Source organism: Oryzias melastigma, linkage group LG2 (assembly GCF_002922805.2).
Source record: "Oryzias melastigma strain HK-1 linkage group LG2, ASM292280v2, whole genome shotgun sequence".
Taxonomy (NCBI): domain Eukaryota; kingdom Metazoa; phylum Chordata; class Actinopteri; order Beloniformes; family Adrianichthyidae; genus Oryzias; species Oryzias melastigma.
Genome location: NC_050513.1, coordinates 11229241 through 11251542, shown reverse-complemented (window position 1 = coordinate 11251542; position 22302 = coordinate 11229241). Strand labels below are relative to the sequence as shown.

The 22302-nt window shown below is 39.3% G+C and overlaps 1 protein-coding gene and 1 long non-coding RNA gene across 5 annotated transcripts in view; one reads left to right on the top strand and one right to left on the bottom strand.

Moving 5' to 3' along the window:
* prox1a (prospero homeobox 1a) overlaps positions 1-16982 on the bottom strand; it is a 50425-nt gene extending 33443 nt beyond the window's left edge. The window contains exons 1-6 of one of the 3 annotated variants that reach the window (XM_036215832.1): positions 16892-16982; positions 10822-11227; positions 10081-10638; positions 8821-10008; positions 2560-2667; positions 2405-2428 (exon numbers count right to left, since the gene is read on the bottom strand). In XM_036215832.1, coding sequence (XP_036071725.1) covers positions 2405-2428; positions 2560-2667; positions 8821-10008; positions 10081-10638; positions 10822-11172 — 2229 coding nt within the window. In that variant the 5' untranslated portion in view covers positions 11173-11227; positions 16892-16982. Of the gene's footprint in view, positions 1-2404; positions 2429-2559; positions 2668-8820; positions 10009-10080; positions 10639-10821; positions 11228-15095; positions 15663-16891 lie in introns of those variants that run through there. The other 2 variants (XM_036215830.1, XM_024288972.2) reach the window with 2 other exon arrangements.
* Positions 1-22302, top strand: part of LOC118599796 — a 234434-nt gene that overhangs the window by 56665 nt on the left and 155467 nt on the right. The gene's annotated exons all lie outside the window — the stretch shown is intronic.

Genomic DNA, 22302 nt, shown 5'->3' with positions numbered 1-22302 from the left:
GATAGAAGAAACTTTAGGTACCCTGACAACAAAACAAACCTTTTCACATAAGAGCTTTAGGCTTATTCCGAATTGCTTCCCTACCCCTTTGGCTACTTCCCATTGCTCCAGTTGTAGGGTGGCTACTACCAGTTGTGGAGTGGCTACTCCCTATTGCTCCAGTTTTAGGGTTACTACTCCTTATTGCTCCAATTGTGGCGTGGCTACTCCCTGTTTCTCCAGTTGTAGGGTGGCTACTACCGGTTGTGGAGTGGCTACTCCCTATTGCTCCAGTTTTAGGGTTGCTACTCCCTATTGCTCCAGTTGTAGGGTTTCTACTCCCCATTTCTCCAGTTTCAGGGTTGCTACACATTATTGCTCCAGTTGTAGGGTGGTTACTCTATTTCTTCCATGTTAAGGTGGCTATTCCCTATTTATCTAGTTTTAGGGTGGCTATTCCCTATTGCTCCAGTTTTAGGGTTGCTACGCCCTATTGCTCCAATTTTAGGGTGGTCACATCTTATTGGTCCAGTTGTGGCGTGGCTACTCCCCATTGATCCAGTTGTAGGGTGGCTACAACTTATTGCTCCAGTTGTAGGGTTATTACTCTATTTCTTCCATGTTAAGGGGGGAACTCCCTATTTCTCCAGTTTTAGGGTGGCTACTCCCTATTGCTCCAGTTGTAGGGTTGCTACTTCCTATTTCTCCAGTTTTAGGGTGCCTACTCCCTATTGCTCCAGTTGTAGGGTTGCTACTCCCTATTTCTCCAGTTTTAGGGTGCCTACTCCCTATTGCTCCAGTTGTAGGGTTGCTACTCCCTATTGCTCCAGTTCTAGGTTGGTTACTCTCTATTTCTTTCATGTTAGGGTGGCTACTCCCTATTTCTCCAGTTTTAGGGTGACTACTCCTCATTGCTCCAGTTATAAAGTGGTTACTCCCTATTGCTCCAGTTGTGGGGTGACTACTTCCAATTGCTCCAGTTGTAGGGGCATTTGAAGTTGTATCGGTCTCCAAAAGTTTTTTTTTTTTTTTAATCAGGAGCCATTGTTGACTTAGGGTTGGCAATCCCGCATCAAGCTTATAGGCAAAGGAGAAACACATTTCTTAAACCGATGTTAGTCTGTATGGTCCGTGCACTAATGTAGATAACCGGCGACTATTGATGATGTCATCAACATCATTTGAAGACACTATTTTTCCAATTCCCTATCTTTGGAGGGATAATGGGAAGAATTTGGATTTTTCAACTACTGTTGACGCAAATAACGTAATTTCAGTGGATTCTGAAGCGGAGAATACCAGGTTTGCGCCGATATGCAACACTTTCTAGTAGCAAAGTGCTTACGCAATCAACAAAAATCGGTCAATTCTATCGCGGGGAAACAGCGATCATGCAAACGGTCAAAGAATTAGGATATGTCAAGGAGTTTTTGCTATTTAGGTGTCTCTTGTCCAATTGAAGCCCCTTTCAGGTTGTTTTTGTCTATTGACTACAGTAACAGTCATCTTAGTTATCGTCTCTTACACTTTTCCAAGAGACGAGGCTAATTGGAGGCTGACATGTGTGCTCACGTGACCCGATTGCTCTTAGTAGATCCAATTGTAATCTTCTTTTTATCCATCAGTTGTCTCTATCTGGGCATGATTTATTCAAACTCGTGTCTTTTTGTAAAATAGGAATTATGTGGGAGAAATTAGCCATCTGTCAATCAAACAATTACATTTGAACACAAATTTGTCTTAAAAGGCACTATATCTAAATCCAAGATATAATATAAAAGTTTACGAACCATAGGCGTTTCTCTTGCTAAGTACTGACTTGTTTTTATAACTATTCATCTAGTGGTTGCTTGCTGAATTGATCTGGTTCCACTTTCTTTCAGGTTTTCAAGCTTGCCTTTATTGAAAAGTGTAGCTTCATTGTAGCATTATTACTTTTTCTTGTGCTTTAGATACTTGTCTTTTGTTGGGTGTTTTAATGCGTCACTATTTTGCAGTAGTTGACTCATTCCTGAGCAGCCACCAAAAATACGGTATCATCAGCAAACTAAATGACTATGTAGAGTTGTGTCTGGTTACCAGTTGTTGCCTCTGCATTATTCATGTTTCCCTGCTCCAATTTCCCTAAAATTGTGTATGATCGTATTGTTATCATCTTCCCCATCCAATAACCCTCTTCCCGTATTTTCTATGGCTATAATTTTCCAAACTTAAGTCATAAAGATGAAAATTTTCTATTTTTTTCTCAAAAGCCAATGAACGTGCAAAAACAGAGAGAGGTTCTCATCAAACTACCAGAAAACTAAAATTTGAAGAGACCACAAAACACAGACCTATACCAGACGAAGAAAGGACTAGAGATCTACTGCTTTTACCACCTTGTACTGTACAACTATTGGTCAAAAGTACAAAACCTGTACAATACCTTCAATATTTGTTTCCCATGTGACTAAGAAAAGAACAAAAAAACATCTTTTTAGGGTTGGTGGAGGAAACATGGGTGCAAGTTGAGCATTTCTGACACTGTCTAGTAGTGCTTCTCAGACTTAGTATCAATGAATGACACAAACGACAGCTTACCTTTACATCAGAAAAAAACATCTTCAGCATGTTGGAGGAAGGATAGCGAGTGTAGAAGAACATCAGCTTGGCTTTCTTCAGATGGTTTGGAGACAAGCCTTCCTGAATCTGAATGAAAACCTCGTCAAGGACAACAAGAAAGTGGTAAAAGTTATCAGACTAAGTCAGTAAACGTTGCTAACAAGCGCAAGTCTGTGTGTGGTACTTTTGCAGTGAGGCTGTGTTGATGCGCCACGTCAACAATCACAGTCGTTACATACTTCATCAACAGTGCCTGCAAACGGCTGGCATTTAAGAACCACATTTAGACCGCAGTGGTATGAAAATGCAATGCCAGTCCACCCCCGGTGGATCTCTTTACAAGCCTATTGCAACCTTTTGTTGAGACCTGAAGAACATCCACTTTGCCCTACTTTTTCTCACACTCAGATGTGATATTTTACCTGTTTATCACAGGACCTTTGAGTGAATTTGAGGTTTGGCAACACTTTGCGAATCTCTCCAGAAAGAGCAGAGTTATTAGCTCTAGAGACCTTACATACAAGTGTATGATAAAAACCTGAAAATAAGCGGGACGCTGGTTTTTGTGCCAATTCACACCCCGAAATCAAGCACCTGCTGGCGTTTTTTTTTATCGTATCCCACAATGGCCGCCGCAGTCCCTGCTTTGCCTCATCCACCGCCGCCGCCTCAACCAAAATAATAATTGAGGAGGCCTCAGATGCCGGGGCGCCAAGAGTGTGTGTCCAGCAGCGTGTGTGTGTGACAACAGCTGTGCCCCACCACGCTGCCATTTCCCCACCACATTAACAGCCCTATAATCTATCAGAGAAGATGAGGCAATCAATGGAGCCCCCTGCAAGGTCAATTAGCACACGCCAAACACACACACACACAGAAAGAAAACCCCAGTGGCCATGTTTGGTTGCAAAGAGGGAAAGAGTAGAATCAGCAATTGGGTGTGAGGAAAAATCAAGCTTCTCTGTGATTGCTTTTTTTAATATTATTTTGATTTTCTGCTGTATCAATAAAGTTAAGGACCGTATTGTTAGGAATATGAGTCGCTCTGAAATATAAGCAAAACTAAAATCATAATAAAGAAGAAAAAATTCTTTAACAAACTAGAATGGACATTTTATCCAATATATGCTATTTTTTTTTCGTAAAAATTATGTGTAGGTTGTATATAAAAATGATATTCTTAATCTGCCCTGTTTGGATGAATGAAGGTTAAATAAAAAATGAATAAATAAACAAATAAGTCAAACTGTGACATATTCTGCGAAAAATTCAATAGTAATTAAAAGTAAAAAAAAAATAAAAGGATTTATTTATTTTTTTTAATTCTATTATTCATTCTTCGTTGAGCATCGGATACTTTAGGCCACCGGAAAAAAACATCATTGCTTCGTTAACATTAATACCAACCTGTCACCATCTGTACGTGTGTGTTTGTCGTCAACTCAAACATGTCCAGACTTTTGGAGTGTTTTTGAAAATGAAAGCGCACAAACATGCGACAAACGGCGTTGAAGTCGGGAAAGAAACGGTGCCACCGCTCTTCCTGGCTGTTTGGTTTGCCTCCTAACGCATATCCGCCAGAGCGCCCGTGAATGTGGTGTGCCGAGCTCACTGTATCAGCTGTAACTTGACCTTGTTACCAGGTGTGTGCGTGTGTCCCTGCATGCGTGTGTGTGTGTGTGTGTGTGGGAGGGAGGATTGGGACGAAAAGAGGGGGGTGGAGGGATAAATTCATAAATGAATGGAGGACATCTGCTCAGCTCAATACAAAGGATTAAAGATACACAGACCTGAGTGTTTGTGTGCGCTAGAGGGAGAGAAGGGAGCCTTTCAGGTGAATTATGATCCGTGGAAAAACATCTTAAACTGGCTGCGAGGCTTTCTTGAAGTCCGTACGCCCACGGGATGTCGGCTTCAGCACATTTTCCGAGGTTAAACGTAGTATGGAAAGAAAAAAAACTAAACAGAATTAGGAAATAATTAACAGATTTTGAAATCTTTTGCTATCTTTTTGTGTTTTTGTGTGCTAGGGTTGTGTATCGCCAACTGGCTGGTGATATGATACGTATCACGATACCCGGTTCCCGATACGACATGTATCGTGAGATTTCCCAAAACTGTACCAGAACAGTTTTTCACTAATCAGAGTATGACTTAAAAAAAACTCAACCTGAATACTGATTGTAAAAAAAAAAAAAAAAAACGGTACGTTAATTTCATCTAATGATAAGCACTGCACAAGCAAATTCATGGTGTAAGTAACAATTCATTAAAGTATCGCCATGTCAGCATTTTATATCGGTACAAGTATCACCAAACAATATATATCGTGATAAATCGCCAAATCAATTTTTTCAACACCCTAAGTGTGTGCTGGTACCAAATATTTGTCAAGAAAATGATACACTTTGTTTCTACGTAACGGCTCCTCACTTTATATAAAAGAGAAGAAAACTTGACATGATACTTAAGTGCCAAGAAAAAATCTCGACAAAATTGAGAAATAATTAACAAATTTTGTAATCTATGGCTATCTTTTGGTGTCGTTGTGTGCTGGGGTTGTGTATTGACAATTGGCAAGAGCCTGGTGATACGATACGTATCGCGATACCCGGCTCACAAAACGATATGTATTGTGATATTTCCCAAGACTACCAGAAAAATTTTGAAAAATATTTTTCTTAGAGTATGACTTATAAAAAAAACTCTACCTGAATTTTAATTCATTGTAAAAAATAAAATAAATAAAAATGTATAATTAAATGTATTTAATGATCAATGCTAAGCACTGCAACTGTATCTCATATACAAGTTGTTTTTACCCAATGGTTTAATAATTAGCTAAATATTGGCGTGTAAGTATTTTAAATCGGTACTAATATCGCCAAATGAAGTATTGGAATCTATTACCAAATCGACTTTTTTCCACACCCTTAGTGTGTGCTGGTACAAAATATTTAGAAAGAAAATTATACACATCATTTCTCTATAATGGCTCCTCACTCTATATTTAAGTGAAGAAAACTTGACCTGACACTCAAGTGCCAAGAAACAACTTGAGATTGCACTCAACTAAAAATGTGCTTTTATTTATGTTTTTGGCCTTCAATTCAACGCTATTGACAGTTCTTCCCTTTATTTGAGGCTGCTTTTAGTTTCATGCATTTCGCTTTTTTGTTATATCGATTTTCTTTGACAGTAGTTGATAAAACAGTTGGAAATGGATCCACTTTGGGTTTTTACTATTTGATAGCCTTTTAGGTTATCACAAAACTGCTCTATTGTGCCGAGAATTGTGGGTATTGTAGCACCAAATGTGAAGATTTTCATAATATGATGAAGGATTAAGAAAAAAACTGTTTGGAGATTATTTAAATAATCCTAAAGGTATTAATTAAAGTTAACCAAAAGGTATAAATATGTATACTTTTAATACGTAAGCGGTGAAGGAACGCTGCCTTTCTATTTGCTTTTCAATGCATGGTTTGGGTGGGTGGTCACTATCTTTGAAATACTAATGTCCAGTTTCAAAGATATTTCTTTTGCTCCGTCCAATGAAAGGAGGGCTTTTGGAATGAAACGGCTCCCAGGATCAAGAGATTTGTCAAATACTTCTTGTTGTTTTTTTTTTTTTTCTTTTTTAATTAAAGCAACACCTAAATTAGCTTTGAAGATGACACTGTGATCAAATCCCCACCACAGCTGCAAGGAAAGGAGTCCCTGTTTGTCGGCTTCAAAGTCTTATTTTTTCTTTTCGCTTTGTTGTTCGTGGCGTGCGCGCGTCGGTCCGTGTTTGTGCGCACGGAGGTGAGTCACGGCGCAGGGGCCGGGAGAAGCCCTCTCCATATGAAAGGTTAGGGACGAAAAGATAAACAGCTACCTGCAGACACCTGTCTACATGCACACGCCATGAAAGGGAGCGAGCGTCAGTGTGTGTGCGTGCGTAAAACACACACAGCTGCTGAGCAACCGGGAGCGAAGGCCAACAAATGAAAGTGAGCGCGGAAAAACTGGAGGAGAAGCTGGAAATTTAGAGATAAAACTGTCTATATACGCCGATGATGTGACGCTTTCTTTATGTGAAGAAAAAGTGCCTTCAATGAAGCCAAACATTGGTCTGCTCTTCCAGTGCGCTCTTTGAAATATGATTAGCTTTGAGCTCCTGTGAACAAGGTCTTACCTCACACACACACACACACACAGAGACAAAGTGAAATATGATTTGCTTTGAGCGTGTATGTACAAAGTCTTTGTGATGAAAGAGGAACCTAACAGCACAAGAGTGTCTCAGACACTGGGACCTGTGTGTGTATGTTAAAGAGGGAGTTCAGTAGCCTTTTCTCAGCACCTTTAAACACCACAACCTGCTGCACAGACTTAAAAGAGCTGAAGAGAGCCGCGCGCGACCTGTTTAATCTTCCCCCTCTTTGCAAGACCCCGAGAGCCCTTTTCATCTTGCGCACTCACCGAGGAAACAAGAGGCTCCGAACAGGGGCAGATTAATGCAAATTAATTGATATTAAAGACTTTGTGTCACTTTGCCTTCTGCTGCTGCTGCGCGCTCAATTATAAGAAAAATGTGACTCTTGCGGTATCGTTTTTTTGTGCAATATTACAATCATATTTGTCGTTTTACTCTGTTTTAAGGGTAAATAGGGATGTTTGTCTATCCTGCACCAAATATTTTCATCTTTTGCTGTCTTTTGTAGATGTTTTTCATTCACTTGACACATTTATATACTTTGAAAACAGTTTTTGTAGACTTCATTTGAAAGTTTTCACAGATTTTATAGACAATTTTTATAAAATTATTGGATTTTATAGAATTTGCAGAACATTTTTAAAAACTTTACTTTCAATTTTTCCAATATTTTATAGACCCTTTGTTGACTTGTTTTTACAGTTTTTATAGACTTTGTGAAGTGTTTCTGTAGACTTAGTTTTCATGTTTTTGTAGATTTTGTTTTAAAGTTTAGCAGATTTTATAGACTTTGTGGACCGTTTTTGCAGATGTGGTTGTAGGAAACTTTGTGGACTCCATTATTTTTCTTGGACCAGCTATGGACGTTATATATAGATTTGTTTTTAAAGATTTTATTGTAAAGTTTTCTTAGATTTTATAGACTTTGTAGAGTTTTTCTCTGACTTTTTTACATTTTTTATGGATTTTATAGACTTTGACAGTTTCCATATACTCAATTTTTAAGTTTTCATAGATTTTAAAGACTTTGTAGATTCATTTGTACAATTCACTTGGATTGTAAAGACATTCTTGACAGTTTTTGTAGACTACAATTTAAAATTTTAATGGATTTTTTAGGCTTTATTGGTTGCTTTTGTAAGTTGTTCTAGATTTTATTGAGTTTGTAGGCAGTTTTTGTGCACCAAGTTTTTACGTTTTTGTTGAATTATTGTTTTTTTAGTGTTCATAGATTCAGTTATAAAGTTTTCAGAGATTTTATAGACTTTGTAGACAGTGTTCGTAGAGTCTGTTGTAAATTTTTTGTACATTCTATAGACTGTGTATGCATATTTGTAAAGCCAGTTGTAAAGTATTTGTAAATTTTAGAGACTTTGTAAGCAATGTTCTAAGAGTCAGTTGTAAAGGTTTCTTAGATTTTATAACTTTAAAGGCAGTGTTCCTAGAACCAGTCGTAAAAGTTTTTGTACATTTTACAGACTTTGTAGGCAGTTTTTGTAGAGTCAGTTTTTTCAAGTTTTCGTAGATTCTACAGACTTGTAGGAAGTTTTCGTGAAGTCACTTGTAAAGTTTCTGTAGATTTTACAGACTGTCTGCAGTGTTTGTAGAACCAGTTGTAAAGTTTTCATAGATTTTATAGACTTTGTAGGCAGTCTTTGTAGAGTCAGTTTTCGTACATTCTACATATTTTTTAGGTATTTTTCGTAGAGTTAATCGTAAAGTTTTTGTAGAATTTATAGACTTTGTAGCAAGTTTTGTAAAAAGTTCTTACAGACCTTGACAATTTTTTTTTGTCAGATTTAACTTTTTGTAGATTTTATATACTTTGTAGACACTTTTCATAGATTTCATTTTAAAGTTGTAGATTTTATAAACTTTGGAGACAGTTTTTGTAGACTTTGTTTGAAACTTTTTTAGAGGCAGGATCTATTTTTAAACGTACATTAACTAAGATCACGAATCACAACTCAGTTGAGGCTTTGAGCACTTGAAGCAAAAGAGAACCTCCACACTCAGACACACAAGTAGGTGAAGGATACGGTGCTACCCGAGTAGGGCGAGATGTCGGCCATGTCTTGCAGGTCCCCGCACTCAGACTTGATCAGGGACAGCGACAAACTCTCGGACCCGTGCTGGTTCGGGGAGCTCTGTCTGTGGTGATGGTGACCCATGTGGCCCCCTCCCAGAGATGCCATTTTGGTTCTTAGGCTGACAGCTTCCCGGGTTATGTCCATGGAATCGGGGGAGGATTGATGGTGGTCTTTGGGCCCTGGGGGGTAGCCATGCGACCCCAAGGGGTTCTGGAAAGGGTAACCCATCAGAGGAAGGGGGAACGGGTGTCGAAATGATGGCGGGCTAAACCCGAGTGAAGCCGTGAGGGGGGACGGGTGAAGGGAGGGGTGGTGAGGGGGCGGCGGAGGAGGCAGAGTGTGGCTGGTGTTGTCCGGACCATTCTTGCGCACCACCAGCGGCAGGGCCTCGGTTTGGTCGTTAGGGGTGGGGACGCCACTCAGTCTGCCGCTGAGACCCCCAAAAGAATCTAACGGACTCGGTACAATGACGTCCCCGAAGCAGTGCAGCCGCTGGTTGGAGTGGTAATTGGGGGTGGGGCTGCCATCGCCGTTCAGATTGAGCCCCATGGTGCCGCCTCCGAAACGCGAGTCGGGCGTGAGAGGGGGCAGCGGGCCAAACGGCGGCGGGCAGGAAGAAGACGAGTTGGAGGAGGAAGAGGGCGCGGCCGGCGTGCTGCTGTGGCATCCGTGGTGGGCGGCGGCCTGCTTCGGCGAGGAGAAGCCCTTCACGACAGTGTCAACGACCTGCGACACGGCACAGTTCAGCTCCTGCTTGAGAGTCTCGGCCAACTGTCGTCCTCCTCCTGCCGCTGCCCGCCTCTTCATCCCCCGGTCGCCGCTCCTCTCCTCTTCTCCTCTACTGTCTGTGTCCTCCTCCAAGTCGCCGTCTATCAGGGCCTGCTCACGCAGGAGAGCTCGGGCTCGGTCCAGGAACAGACCCGGGTCCAGGTCCGACAGGTCGTCGTGGCCGTGCCTCCCCCGGTCCCTGTGCCTCTCCTCCAGACCGTCGGACCGGATACTGTCCTCTGACAAGTTCCCGTCCTCCTCTCTTTCTCCTCCTCGCTCACCCTCTCTGCCCTCGCCGTTTTCCTCCTCTTCTTCTGTCTCTGAGTCGTAGATCTGGTAGAACTTCTCCTGAAGTTGGCGCAACTGTTTCTGAACAAAAGAAGGACGATATTTAGGCCAAAGAACACACCGGAACAAAGGTGCCAGTTTGGTGCTACCAACCTGCATGTCTTCAAGTTGGAGTTTGAGCTGCCGCCTCTCCTCCTGCCTCTGCTCCTGCCTGGAGCACACCAGCTGGGTGAAGCTGTGCTGCTGCTGCGGCAGCCGCTGCTTCCTCTTATTCTCCCGGTACACCTCCGCGACACCCACCACGCCGCCCCGCGACCCCGGCGAGCTCAGAAGGGACGAGGGGTTGGCGTTGTGGCCGCCACCGTCTCCTCTGTGTCCGTTTTCACTTTCGCGGAGGCCGTCCTGGTCGCCAGCGCTGGTCCGGACCAGCGGCGAGTGGCTCATGCCGCGGATGATGTTCTCCACCCGGGCTCGCTTGGCGCGGAGGTGCTCGTCCGACAGGCGGTCCAAGTCGAAGGTGGACAGGGAGAGAGTCTGGGAGGAGGAGTGGTTGGACGTTGGCTGCGGCCTCCCGAAGGAGGACGACGACGGAGGAGGATGATGAGGTCCCGGGGAGAGGCAGTCGGAGGGACTGTCCTGGTCGCGGGAGGAGTTGCTGCAGGCGTCCTCATTCTGGATTTCGGAGCCTCCGCTGGACAGAGCTCCACTTCCCTAAAAAACCAAGAGGCTCCAATTTAGCAAACAATTAACAAGTTAAATCAAAAATTAAAATGATTTGGTTGAGTACTTAAGTAGCTAATTTGAGTGGTTAATGACTGGCATGGCTTCTCAGTTTTCACTAAAATAATTACTGAAACCGACCAGTTTCATCCAAACGGAGGAACGCTCGTTCACCTGGAAGCCCGAGTCGCTCCCTCCGTTCTTCCCGATGCTGCTCTTCAACAGCTGGGAGATGATTGTGGCGCCGGAGAAGGGCATAATGGCGTCCTCATACGAGTTGGCCCTCTTCAGCAGCTTCCTCAGGACGTTGGACTTCTCTCCGTCCCCGTTGGCGCTCCCGTGGCCGTGGCCCACCAATGGGCAGTCTCCGTCCTGGTCGGAGCAGTGCGTCGGGTTCATCCTGTCCAGAAGGGTCTCCCTCGCGCGGGTGAAAATCACGCTCCCCACGGTCCTCTTCACCCCGATGTCCACGCGTCGGCGCTTGGTTTGTCTTGCTAGGAGGGTGGCGTTGTCATGATCAGGCATCACGCAGGGCAGCTAAACCGACATGACCAGGGGTCCTGACACTCACAGGAGTCACCTAGAAGGAAATACATCAAATTATAGCCAATGTTTCAACTAAATGACATCAAAACTTTCAGCAACAACAATTTTGACAGACATTTGTTGCGTATTTTTTGGAGTACTGTACAAGTCGCGGTAAGAAAATTGAAAATACAGCTGCAGGAAAAAATATGTGAACCTTTTGGAATTACTTGGTTTTACACACAAACTGGACACACCATTGTGTTCAACCAAAACAACTTTTTGTGTTAAGCAGGTAATGTTTTTCTCCAGTGTTGTGATTTAGATCGATATTTAAAAAAAAAAATCACATCAGGAGTCTATTTCATACAGAAATGGAGGTACTCCCAAATCGTTCACATATTTTCTCTTGCAACAGTAGCTGGAAAATACTCACATTTAATCAAGTATTTAGCGCTAATACGGTATTTTTTAGAATAAAAGTTGTGCTTTTTATTTTTTTGCATAGTTTGGCTAGGGCGTGACTTATACTCAGGTGCACAATTTTTTTAAAAAAAGCAATAACCACTAGAGGGCCCTCTAGGTTTGTGTATCAATATTCAACGCAGAAGAGGAAGAAGAAGAAGAAGCTCTGCTTGGCAAAATTCTTCCAAATTGACACAGAGAATGAAGCAATAAACAGATTTAGATTTTCAAATAGATATAAAGAGTTTTGTTGACTTCCTTACGCTAGGGTTAGCTTAATAGCTGTACGTATGTTGCGCTAATATACAAGATTCCTCTGGTGGATGGTAGTGACGCGTGGATATTATTAAACGGTCTATTATTGTTAATTATTCCATTGTCATGATTTGCCTTTCAAAATAAAATGTCTGTTCCTGTTCCTGAATTTTTCCTGAAAGTGCGACTAATAAACAATTTCTTTTCTCGTGTTTTTTTTTTTTTCTTTTTACTTATATATTTTTATATTTTGCTAAATTATGCTTTTTGGGGGGCCCGTCTGCAACTTATATACTTATATATTCAGCTTAATTTTTTTTTTTGGCATGTGTGACTTATACTCGGATGCACAAATATAAAAAAACAGCAACAACCACTAGAGGGCACTGTAGATGTGTGTATCAGAATTTGCTACTGAAATCAACGCAGAAGAAGAAACGCCACTTGGCCAAATATTTCAAAAGCAACGCAGACGGTAAAGAAATAAAGGGTTTTAGTCATTTGAAGTGATATAAAGTTTTGGTGACTTGTTAGCATGTTCCTCACGCTAGGGTTAGCTTAAGAACTTTTCGAATTTTGCTGTAATTTATGTGATTCCTCTAATATTTTCTTCATGAAGCTAAATACGGTAGTGACGAATGCATATAATATTATAGTCTATTATTGTTATGTATACCATTACTATGATTTGCCTTTCAAAATAAAATGTCTGTCCCAGTTCCTTAATTTTTCTAAATTTTTCCAAAAAGTGTGAAATATGTTTTTTTTGTCTTATTTTTGTTTTTGTTTTTTTGCGTCTGCGACTAATATACTTGGCCTTTCAAAATAAAATGTCTCTTCCTGTTCCTGAATTTTGATAAATTTTCCCCAAAAGTACAACTTGCATACCATTTTTTCTCTCTCTTTTTTTTTTTTGCATCTGCGACTTACATACTTATATAGTTTTATATATATATATATAATTTTTTTTTGCCTCTGCACCTTATACTCAGAAGCAAAAAACATGTTATCTTAAAAACATAAACACATGTAAAACATGTCTTATTCTGAAGGAGTAAACATATATATACATATATATATATATATATATGTTTTTAAAAGTAGAAAAAAAAATTGAGAGCTCTCAAAAAAAGAAAAAAACTCAAGAAGAGATTCTCACAGAGAAGTAACACCTGCGCGTAATGACCACAGTAATTTCCCATTTCCTCTGCGTCCCCTGAGGGGTAACCTTGATTTCTACATCTAGTGGGGAGATGGGAAGTGTCAGTTGGGTGGAACTTATGGTCAGAGGCGTTTCTCCAAAGTTCGAATCCTTTAGTTTTACCCCCTTCCTGTAATTCTTGAGAATAATTCTAGTTATTCTTGATGTTGTCACTTCTCAATAAGCTCACCAACCCCAGCAGGTTAAGGTTTTCTTTCATCGACTTACACTTCAGAATTACCCCCTGGGGCTTTTTTAGTGGCATTTTTTTGTTTGTTTTTTGCTTTAGTAATCAGATTCTGTCGCATCTCTTTCAAGTACAAACTAAAACAGCTTTTCTGATCAACTAAGAACCCTTTTATTAATTTTATTTGCTCCAAATTGGCAGTTTTTTCCTTATTTTAAATCTCTTTTAGGTTCATTTTCTTCAAATGCAACAGTACATTTTTTGTTTTTTACTGCTAAATCCTCACATTTTCTCTTTTCCATTGAGACGTAGGCGTTTCCAATTCATTTATGCCTACAGTTTCATACTTTTAAGTATTAAGTATAAGTACAAATACATGTAACGCCTCTTCTGTAACCAAAAAGTCATCGTAAATCTCTTCTTTTTATTTCTCTTGTCTAGTTTAATCTAACAAATTATATCAAATTGGTCGTTTATAGTCAAAATCCATGAACTAAATGACTACTTTTACTACAGATTTAACAAATAAAAGCCTTCAAATGTACAATTTTTGACCCTGACTAAACAGAATTTACACATTTACAGTCAAAGAAATCCAGCTAAACCACACAAACTTCTGGACTCCCAGCAGCCGCTTCACTGTTACTCTCATTCAAAGTGTTTTACAGCTGAAAACTAAAAACAGTTCAAGGAGAAAGACTTGGATGGCATCATTTCCATACAGGAAAATCAGGCTGATGCGCTCACACTCGTCCTCTTACACCCGTCTAAGGCGGGCAGCGTTTTCCACATTACTTGTTTTTGCATCTGCTTTGCAACAGACTTAAAGAATTAGGGAAATGGTTCACAAATTCAAACCTTTCCTTCAACAGTGATGATGAGGAAAGCTGCTTTTCAATTAGGTGTTTTTTTGTTGTTTTTTTCTAGAAAAAAAATCAAAAAAATATTCTGACCATTAGCGCCAGTGACCCACATACTCACACCGCCTGCTTTTGTGCATGCATGCATGCACACATTACTCTGTCTTTCTTTTGCATTACAGTTCAGATTTAGAAATGTTCCCACCTTTTAAGTTTTTTCCTAAAACTACCAAATCAGACGGTTCAAGAAAATCAAAGCTGGAACTCTCCAGAGCGTCAGTTTAACCGTGAAAGGTGATGTGAAAGTGTGGTTTCTGTCTGAAAACTGAAACTTTTGTTTCAATCTTAATTTAAAGCGCAGGAATAACTTTTGTGCTGCAGTTGAGCAAATGGGAAGTACCTGTTCTTTAATCTGCAAAGCTGTAAAATGATGGAGGAAATCAAGTTCCTTTGAATAGGAGCAATAAAAACCTATGAATCAATCTGGAACGGATCAAAAAGACACATTTTTACTTTTTTTTTTTACTTAAATGCAACTTTTTCCGAATAAATAAAACAAATTTTAGCTATAAATTGCTTAAAATTGTTAGGGTTGTTTGAATTTAGAAGTAAAAGATAGTGAATAGGGTTGTTGGAGTGCGCTTTGCGCGCAGCGAGATCCAGAGACGCACAGAAAGCGCTGCAACTTTTACGCACCTCAAAACAATTAACTTTAACATATATATAAAACGAAATTAAAATGATTTATTTTTGTAAATTAACGTGTTAATAAAGTAACTATTTAAATAAATCTAAACTTCTTTAGGTTTTAAGAATCTGGCACCACAAAAATCTGAACTTTTTTGGCCAAAACGCTCCAAGAAAGGCGTCCAGGATGGACCGCGTCCCTGTCTCGGAGCCGGTGGAAGTTCCGAATCCACACAAAGCGCAAACGTGACAAAACCGAATCACTTACTTTCCCTTCCCGAGCGCTCCTCCAAAGTCGTGTGCGTCGAAGGAGAGAGCCGGGATCCGCGCCTGCCGCCTTCGAGATCAGCGCCGGCGAATCTGCGCGGCGGAGTGGAGACGCCGGCGTGCGTGTGCGCGCGCGGGCGGATGGCACGGGGGAGGGAGAGGGACGCTCATAGAGAGAGAAAGTGGAGAAGGGCGCCGCTCTCCTCCCGGGACGAGAAGTGTTCAGTATCGAGCGCACCCGCCTCCGTCCGGGGCCACTCCGACAGCTCCGACGCGCGCGTCTCTCTTTCCTCTTTCTCGCCGGACGCGCAAGTAGAAGAAACAAGCAGAGACGCCCGTGAAGGATACGTGAAGACGCTGCGTCATCGGCCCCGGGAGTGAGGTAACGGCTCCACCCCGACCAATAAGGAGGACGCGCGGACGCTTGGATTTTATTTATAAGGGAGTCCAGCGGCGCACGGCCAGAGCGGAGGAGCGGGGGGACGAGGAGGGTAACGCGGCTCCACCAGAACCTCCAAAAATCACCACAGAAGCTGCAGAATAAGTTGTTGGAGGATGATCCAGCTTGAATTCGCGTTCCCCCAAAAAAGCGCACAAACATAATTTATTCTGTCACTTATAGGATTTTATCTCTGCTAAATATGTTTACCTTTATCTAATCGTTTTCAGATAAAGTGAGAATCGTTGCAATAAAAGTGTTCTGTCAAACAAACTTGCTGATGTTCGTGCGTAAAAGCCGATGCGTAAAGACGAGATTCCCTTTTATTTGGATAAGTTTTATTCTAACTTTATTGGATAGAAGAATATCAAACATATCACTTCAAACCTTTAATTTGAAGGAATCTTCCAAATGTTTTCAATATTTTCAGATTCTGGCACCAACAAGAACTTTTTCATCCATTGAAAAACACAAAAATAAATAAATAAATAAATAGAACTGATCGTTTATTTATTGCTGTTGTATTTGAAGAAATCGATCTAGTGATTTTAAAACGAAATCAAAAATGTTAATTTGGAACAAATAAAAAAAAATTGGTGCGTTGAGGAGGTCAAACCCTTCACAGCGGGTTAAAAAGAGGGCAGAGCGTGTAAAACGTGCGCTTTATTTATAGTAAACTGCGTGACGCACATAAAACGAAGCGAAAACGTTTCTATTTTTTAAGTTAAAAACACTCATCCAGGAGTGGAAGTCGCGCGCCCGAGGATGGAGAAATGCGCGCCTTTGATTTTCTGCGGAGGTATGCGGCGTTGCGCGTGGATCTGAAACGCGCAACATATGTTCACAACACACTCTGGCTTTTTAAAAATTATTAGTTAAATAATAATGTAAAAAATTATAACACTTCCTCAAGTTTGTTTTAATTTAAATGTAAAAAGTGGACTTCTTCTGGAAAAAAAACGATTTTGGAGCTGCTTTTGCAGCGTCATTTCAGTCAATAATTAAAAGAAAAACATATGAACACTATGTTGTTGTTTTTTTTTACTAATTTTTGTTACCCCCCACCCACCCCACCCACTCACTGACAGAAATGTACGAGTCACGCACAGATGGTCGTGGAAACTCCTGCGCATTTGTGCGTCCTGTGTGCGTAAAACCAGAAAAAGGAGCTTAAAAATATCTAATAAAAACAAAATTAGATTGGTTGGACTATTTTCAAATAAAATTATTTTAAAAAATAGATAAAAATGATCTAATTAAGGGCTTTCCCTTCAAAAAATATATATATTTAGAGCTCTTAAAACTCCAAGAATAAACTTTGAATGTTTAACTTTTGGAGTTTCCTTGTATTTGCTTACCTGATGTGGCAGTGACCTCTGCAGAGTGTTTGTGAGTGGGAGCATGAGAAGAGGCGGCGGCGGCGTGTTTGTGAAAAAGAGAGAACTCTGAACTGTGAAGGACACGTGTGTGTGTGAGACTGTGTGTGTGTGGCGAAGGGGTCACGGCGAGTCACCCTGAACAGGCCGACAGTTTGCTTCAGCAGCTGAACATCCACCTCACCGCCCGAGCAGCCAAATGAGCTCCTTTAGTAAGACTTCACCTTATTTAGGTGAATTCTGGATCTGATTAAGCTTTTCAGCGACGAAGTGAACTAAAAAAAGGAAGCGTCGTCTTGTAGGTTGTGAGCTGCTGAACTTCAGTTCCACGTTTCTGTTTCAACCCTGACGTTGAGGTGCCCATGCTGCATCACATCCAACTTTTGGGTTTAAATTTGTATCAAGGAGGAACTTGAACCGCTTGCTTGCTTGAAGAAAAACCTTTCAAACTTTTAGACTTTTCGCTACAGACGGTTATTTTTCTCTTTTCCCTTTTTTTTCCCTCCACTGCTGATGCCACAATGACGGCCATTATTGAGGCTGCCGCTACCGGCTTCGGCTAATGTCGCAAAAGCAGCATATTCCCCTTTTTCTTCCTCCACATAATGCTTTGGTGTCATCAAAAGTTCACTTTGCTAAAAGGCTGTCCTGTAAAGACTCCTTCCACGTGGTCAGACAAACACACACATGCTCTGAGATATGTTTTTTTGCAAGTAACATCTCTGGATCATCATCTCGCCGCAGAAAATACACAAAAGGAAAATAATGAAAATAGACGGGCTGAAAAGGGGAATAATGGTGCGCTTGGAAACGGTGGAGGTCTGGAGGTAAAGACACATGGACGCTGGTTTCTCGTCTTTCTCTGTCCCCCCCTTTTTTTTTTCCTCCCTCCTTTCGGTCTCTCTTTTTTTTTTGTCTCCATCAAGATGCCATTATTCAGGACATTAGCCAGGAAGAGCTAAAAGCTCTCAATGTCGAGGAGGGTCCCAGGGTCCTTGCTGAGAGCTCTGACGCAGGAGCGCACACTCACGCATGCACGCACGCACACTTGGACTACAAAAGTACCATATAGCGCAGGTTAAGAGGTAAGAGGTGGTGAAAGGTCTTATTGCAGACATTACCTGGTATCCAGGCTCCTCTGTGACCAAAAACATGAGCATTAGCTGACACAAAGGAACAAAATCAACGCTGTGTTGGGACTCTACATCAACCTGGGTTCATTTGTATGTCCGACTTTGATAGGTTTGAATGACTTTTTCTTTACTTTGCCCCAAAACTTTAAAGAAATTACCAAAAATGACACTGAAAAAAGTGAAAAGTTGGTTCAGTTACATTTAATTTTTTTTTTTGATCAAGTTAAAATTTAGGGATTGATGGTTTACTCAACTCAAGAATGTAATTTGATAAAAACAAAAATTTTAAACGTAAAAAATTTGGTCAATCCTTCTAATGTTTCACTTTTTACAGTGTAATTCAAAACCATACGCTGAAAAAAGTGAACATTTGGTTCAGTTTGATTATTTTTTTTGTTCTTATCAAATAAAAATTTAGGGGTTGATGGTTTATTTAACTCAAAAATGTCATTTAATAAAAACAAAAACATGTAAATGTAAAAAATTCTGTCAATCGAACTAATGTTTCACTTTTTACAGTGTAATTCAAAACCATACACTGAAAAAAGTGAAAAGTTGGTTCAGTTACAATTACATTTTTTTGTTTTGATCAAATTAAAACTTAGGGGTTGATGGTTTACTTAACTCAAAAATGTCATTTAATAAAAACAAAAACATGTAAATGTAAAAAATGTGGTAAATCGATCTATGTTTCACTTTTTTCAGTGTAATTAAAAACCATACACTGAAAAAAGTGAAAAGATTGTTCAGTTACATTTAATTTTTTTGGTTCTGATCAAGTTAAAATTTAGGGGTTGATGGTTTACTCAACTCAAAAATTTAATTTGAAAAAAACAAAAAAAAAAATATGTAAATAATTTGGTCAATCCATCTAATGTTTCACTTTTTACAGTGTAATTCAAAACCATACATTGAAAAAAGTGAATGGTGGTTCAGTTTTATTTATTTTTTTTTGTTCTGATCAAATGAAAATTTAGGGGTTGATGGTTTACTCAACTAAAAAAAGTAATTTGAGAAAAAAAAATTTAAATGTAAAAAATTTGGTCAATTGATCTAATGTTTCACTTTTTTCAATGCAATTCAAAACCATACACTGAAAATGTGAAAAAATTGATCAATTAACAAAAGTTCCATGATTTGTCACATTTAAAATTATTAGTTTTCATCAAAATAAATATTTAAGTTGATGGTTTACTTAACATAAAAATGTTATTTGACAAAAACAAATATTTTGTTTCACTTTTTACAGTGTATAAGGAGATGATTTTAAAACGTTCTTTGTGGCATATTGAGGCATACTCTATGTTGATCTTAATCATGTAAAACCTTGATTTATATTTTTAGTTGATATCAGTCTAAACCTCAGCTCTAAATCTTTTACTTTTTTCGCTACAAAAACATGTTAACTTACCTATTTTTTCAGCAGACTCCTGGCTGCTTAAAATATGATGACATGAGCAAAACGTTTGTGGCAAATTCAGCTTCATATTGAAGTTACTTATCAAAGTTGTCATCTTTAAAGCACTGTGGACAAAAGAAACGAACTGCATCCACTGCTGCTTGATCAAAAAATCATGTTCGGGAATAAGAGGGTCCTCAAAAAGGAAGGTCAAATTGAGTCAAGGTCATTTACAAGTAGTAAAATACAAGTCGTATTTCTGAGACATTTATCTCGTTCATGATCAGAAGTTTCCTTAAAATCTCAACTTAGTCCCTTTTTCTTCCCTGTAGGGATTTTCAAAATTTCTGTTTTTGTTAAATCTCAAAAACACTTTGGGCGGGAAAAAGTTTAGCTAATTTATGAAACATTTTGGTCAGAATAACTCATCTATTGTTTTTCATTATTGTAAAGGAGTTCTTGCTGTGTTCAAATTACGCATTTTTTGGATTAATAATTTTTTATAATACAGTTATACCATTTTTAAAATGGGTGGATCAAATTTGATTACCTAACGTGTCATAATTGATACAATCCATATCTTAATTTATGTGGATTTCATCAAAGGGTTGGAAAAAACATCTTAATTACAAAGTAATTAGCTATTATTTGATGTAGTGAGCTTTATGGGGTCAGTAACACTATAGTCAGATTTTTGTTTAATGATGGATATACACCATTACATTAAATATAAGTACTGACTCATCAGTTTTGTGTCCACATTTTCAAGAAAAGATCAACCAGCTTCCAAAAACATCGAAAAATACTTGAAAACAGCCAAACAAGGCGTTGACACATTTTATTGAAAATGCTGAAAAAAGCTGTTTTAGTAACTGATCATCAGCAGGAAAAACAGTTTCTCCATCAAATCAATAGTTTAGAGCAATCTACATTTGTATCCACGTGTCAAAGATGCAACAATGATACATTTTTGTACAAATATTACAAGAAAATTGAGCATTCTCCTCTATTATTCTGAAAGGACCATAAATAAAGAACCTACAAGTTGAACCTCAGACTCTGTAGACTTCAGTCAGCAGGTGAATCAGCTGAAGGGAATTTCAAATGGGAGAATGCCCTCAAAAATCAACAAACCAATGCGAGGTTCAACAAGTCCACACGTCCGTACGTTTGGCTCAAAGTAAGAAATAAACAAAAGAATATGATTGTTGTTTTTAGCTAAAATCAACAAACTTGTCTTTTTCCAGAAAATAGTTTCTGCATAGTGGCAGGAGTTCATGAGAAATTCTCCTCTGAGTTGTGGTGTTCAACGCTGCTACACGTTAGCTTATTTACAAAAACACGCAACCTTGTTTGAAGCATGAAACAGACTGATACCACTTGAAACAAACTTTACTGTCAATATGCGAACATCCAACCTTATTAGCAACTCATTAAAACACAGTTTGACACATTAGATGCATTGGCATATTTAGAATACTTGTAACTCCCAATTTGTTTGCAACTCGTTAAAAAAAAACAAAAAAAAAACAACTGATACAGTTAAAACAAACATTACTGTGACTAGGCTAACTCCCAACCTTGTTAGAAATATGTTAAAATAAATAACACAGTTTGACACCGCTACACTTTATCTACCCTAGCATAATAATGCTAACTCCTAACCTTGTCAGAAACATGTCAAAGGAAGTAACAAAGTTAGACACTGCTACCACTTATCTACATTAGCTTATTAATGCTAACTCCCAACCTTGTCAGAAACATGTCAAAGGAAGTAACAAAGTTAGACACTGCTACCAGTTATCTACATTAGCTTATTAATGCTAACTCCTAACCTTGTCAGAAACATGTTAAAAGAAGTAATGTAGTTCAACACTGCTACAAGTTACCAGTGTTAGCATATTAATGCTAACTTCCAACCTTGTCAGAAACACGTTAAAAGAAAAAAACGCAGTTCGACTCCGCTACACGTTATCTGCGTTAGCATATTAAAGCTAACTCCCAACCTTGTCAGAAACATGTTAAAAGAAGTAACGCAATTTAACTCCGCTACACATTAGCTTCCCTAGCATAATAATGCTAACTCCCAACCTTGTCAGAAACATTTCAAAAGAAGTAACAAAGTTTGACACTGCTACCCATTTTCTGTGTTAGCTTATTAATGCTAACTCCAGACCTCGTCAGAAACATGTTAAAAAAGTAACACAGTTTGACTCCGCTACACATTAGCTGCATTAGCATAATAATAAACCCCTTACCTTGTTTGTAACATGTAAAAAAGCAGAGTTATACCACTATAATCACAGTTTACTGTGATCGTGCTAACTCCCAACCTTAGTAACAAGGAAAAAAAGCAGGTCAAAATAGATACATTTTACCTGTATTAGCATATTTACGATAACTATCAGCTTTGTTTACAGCACATAAAAAAACAGACGGATGCTGCTAACACAAATATTACTGTGACTACGCAAACTCGTTAGCATCATGTAAAATAAAAACACAATTCAACGCTGCGTTAGCAGATTTATGATAACTCCTTACATTGTTGGTGACACTTGAGAAACATGCTAACATGCTACTGCTAAAATCTATGCTACTGTGACTATGCTAACTCCCAAACCTTTTAAGTAAAACAAAAAAACAAACTGTTGAACATCACTACGTGTTAGCTGTGTTAGCATAAATATGTTAGCATATATAGCTAATTGCATTCCTTGTTTGGGACACGTAAAAAAGCAAAGTATTACTGCTTAAACAAACGTTACTGTGATTAACTCCCAACTTTGTTAATATAATATAGCATAGTTTGACTCCGCTATATGTTAGCCGCGTTAGCATATTAACAATGACACTACAGC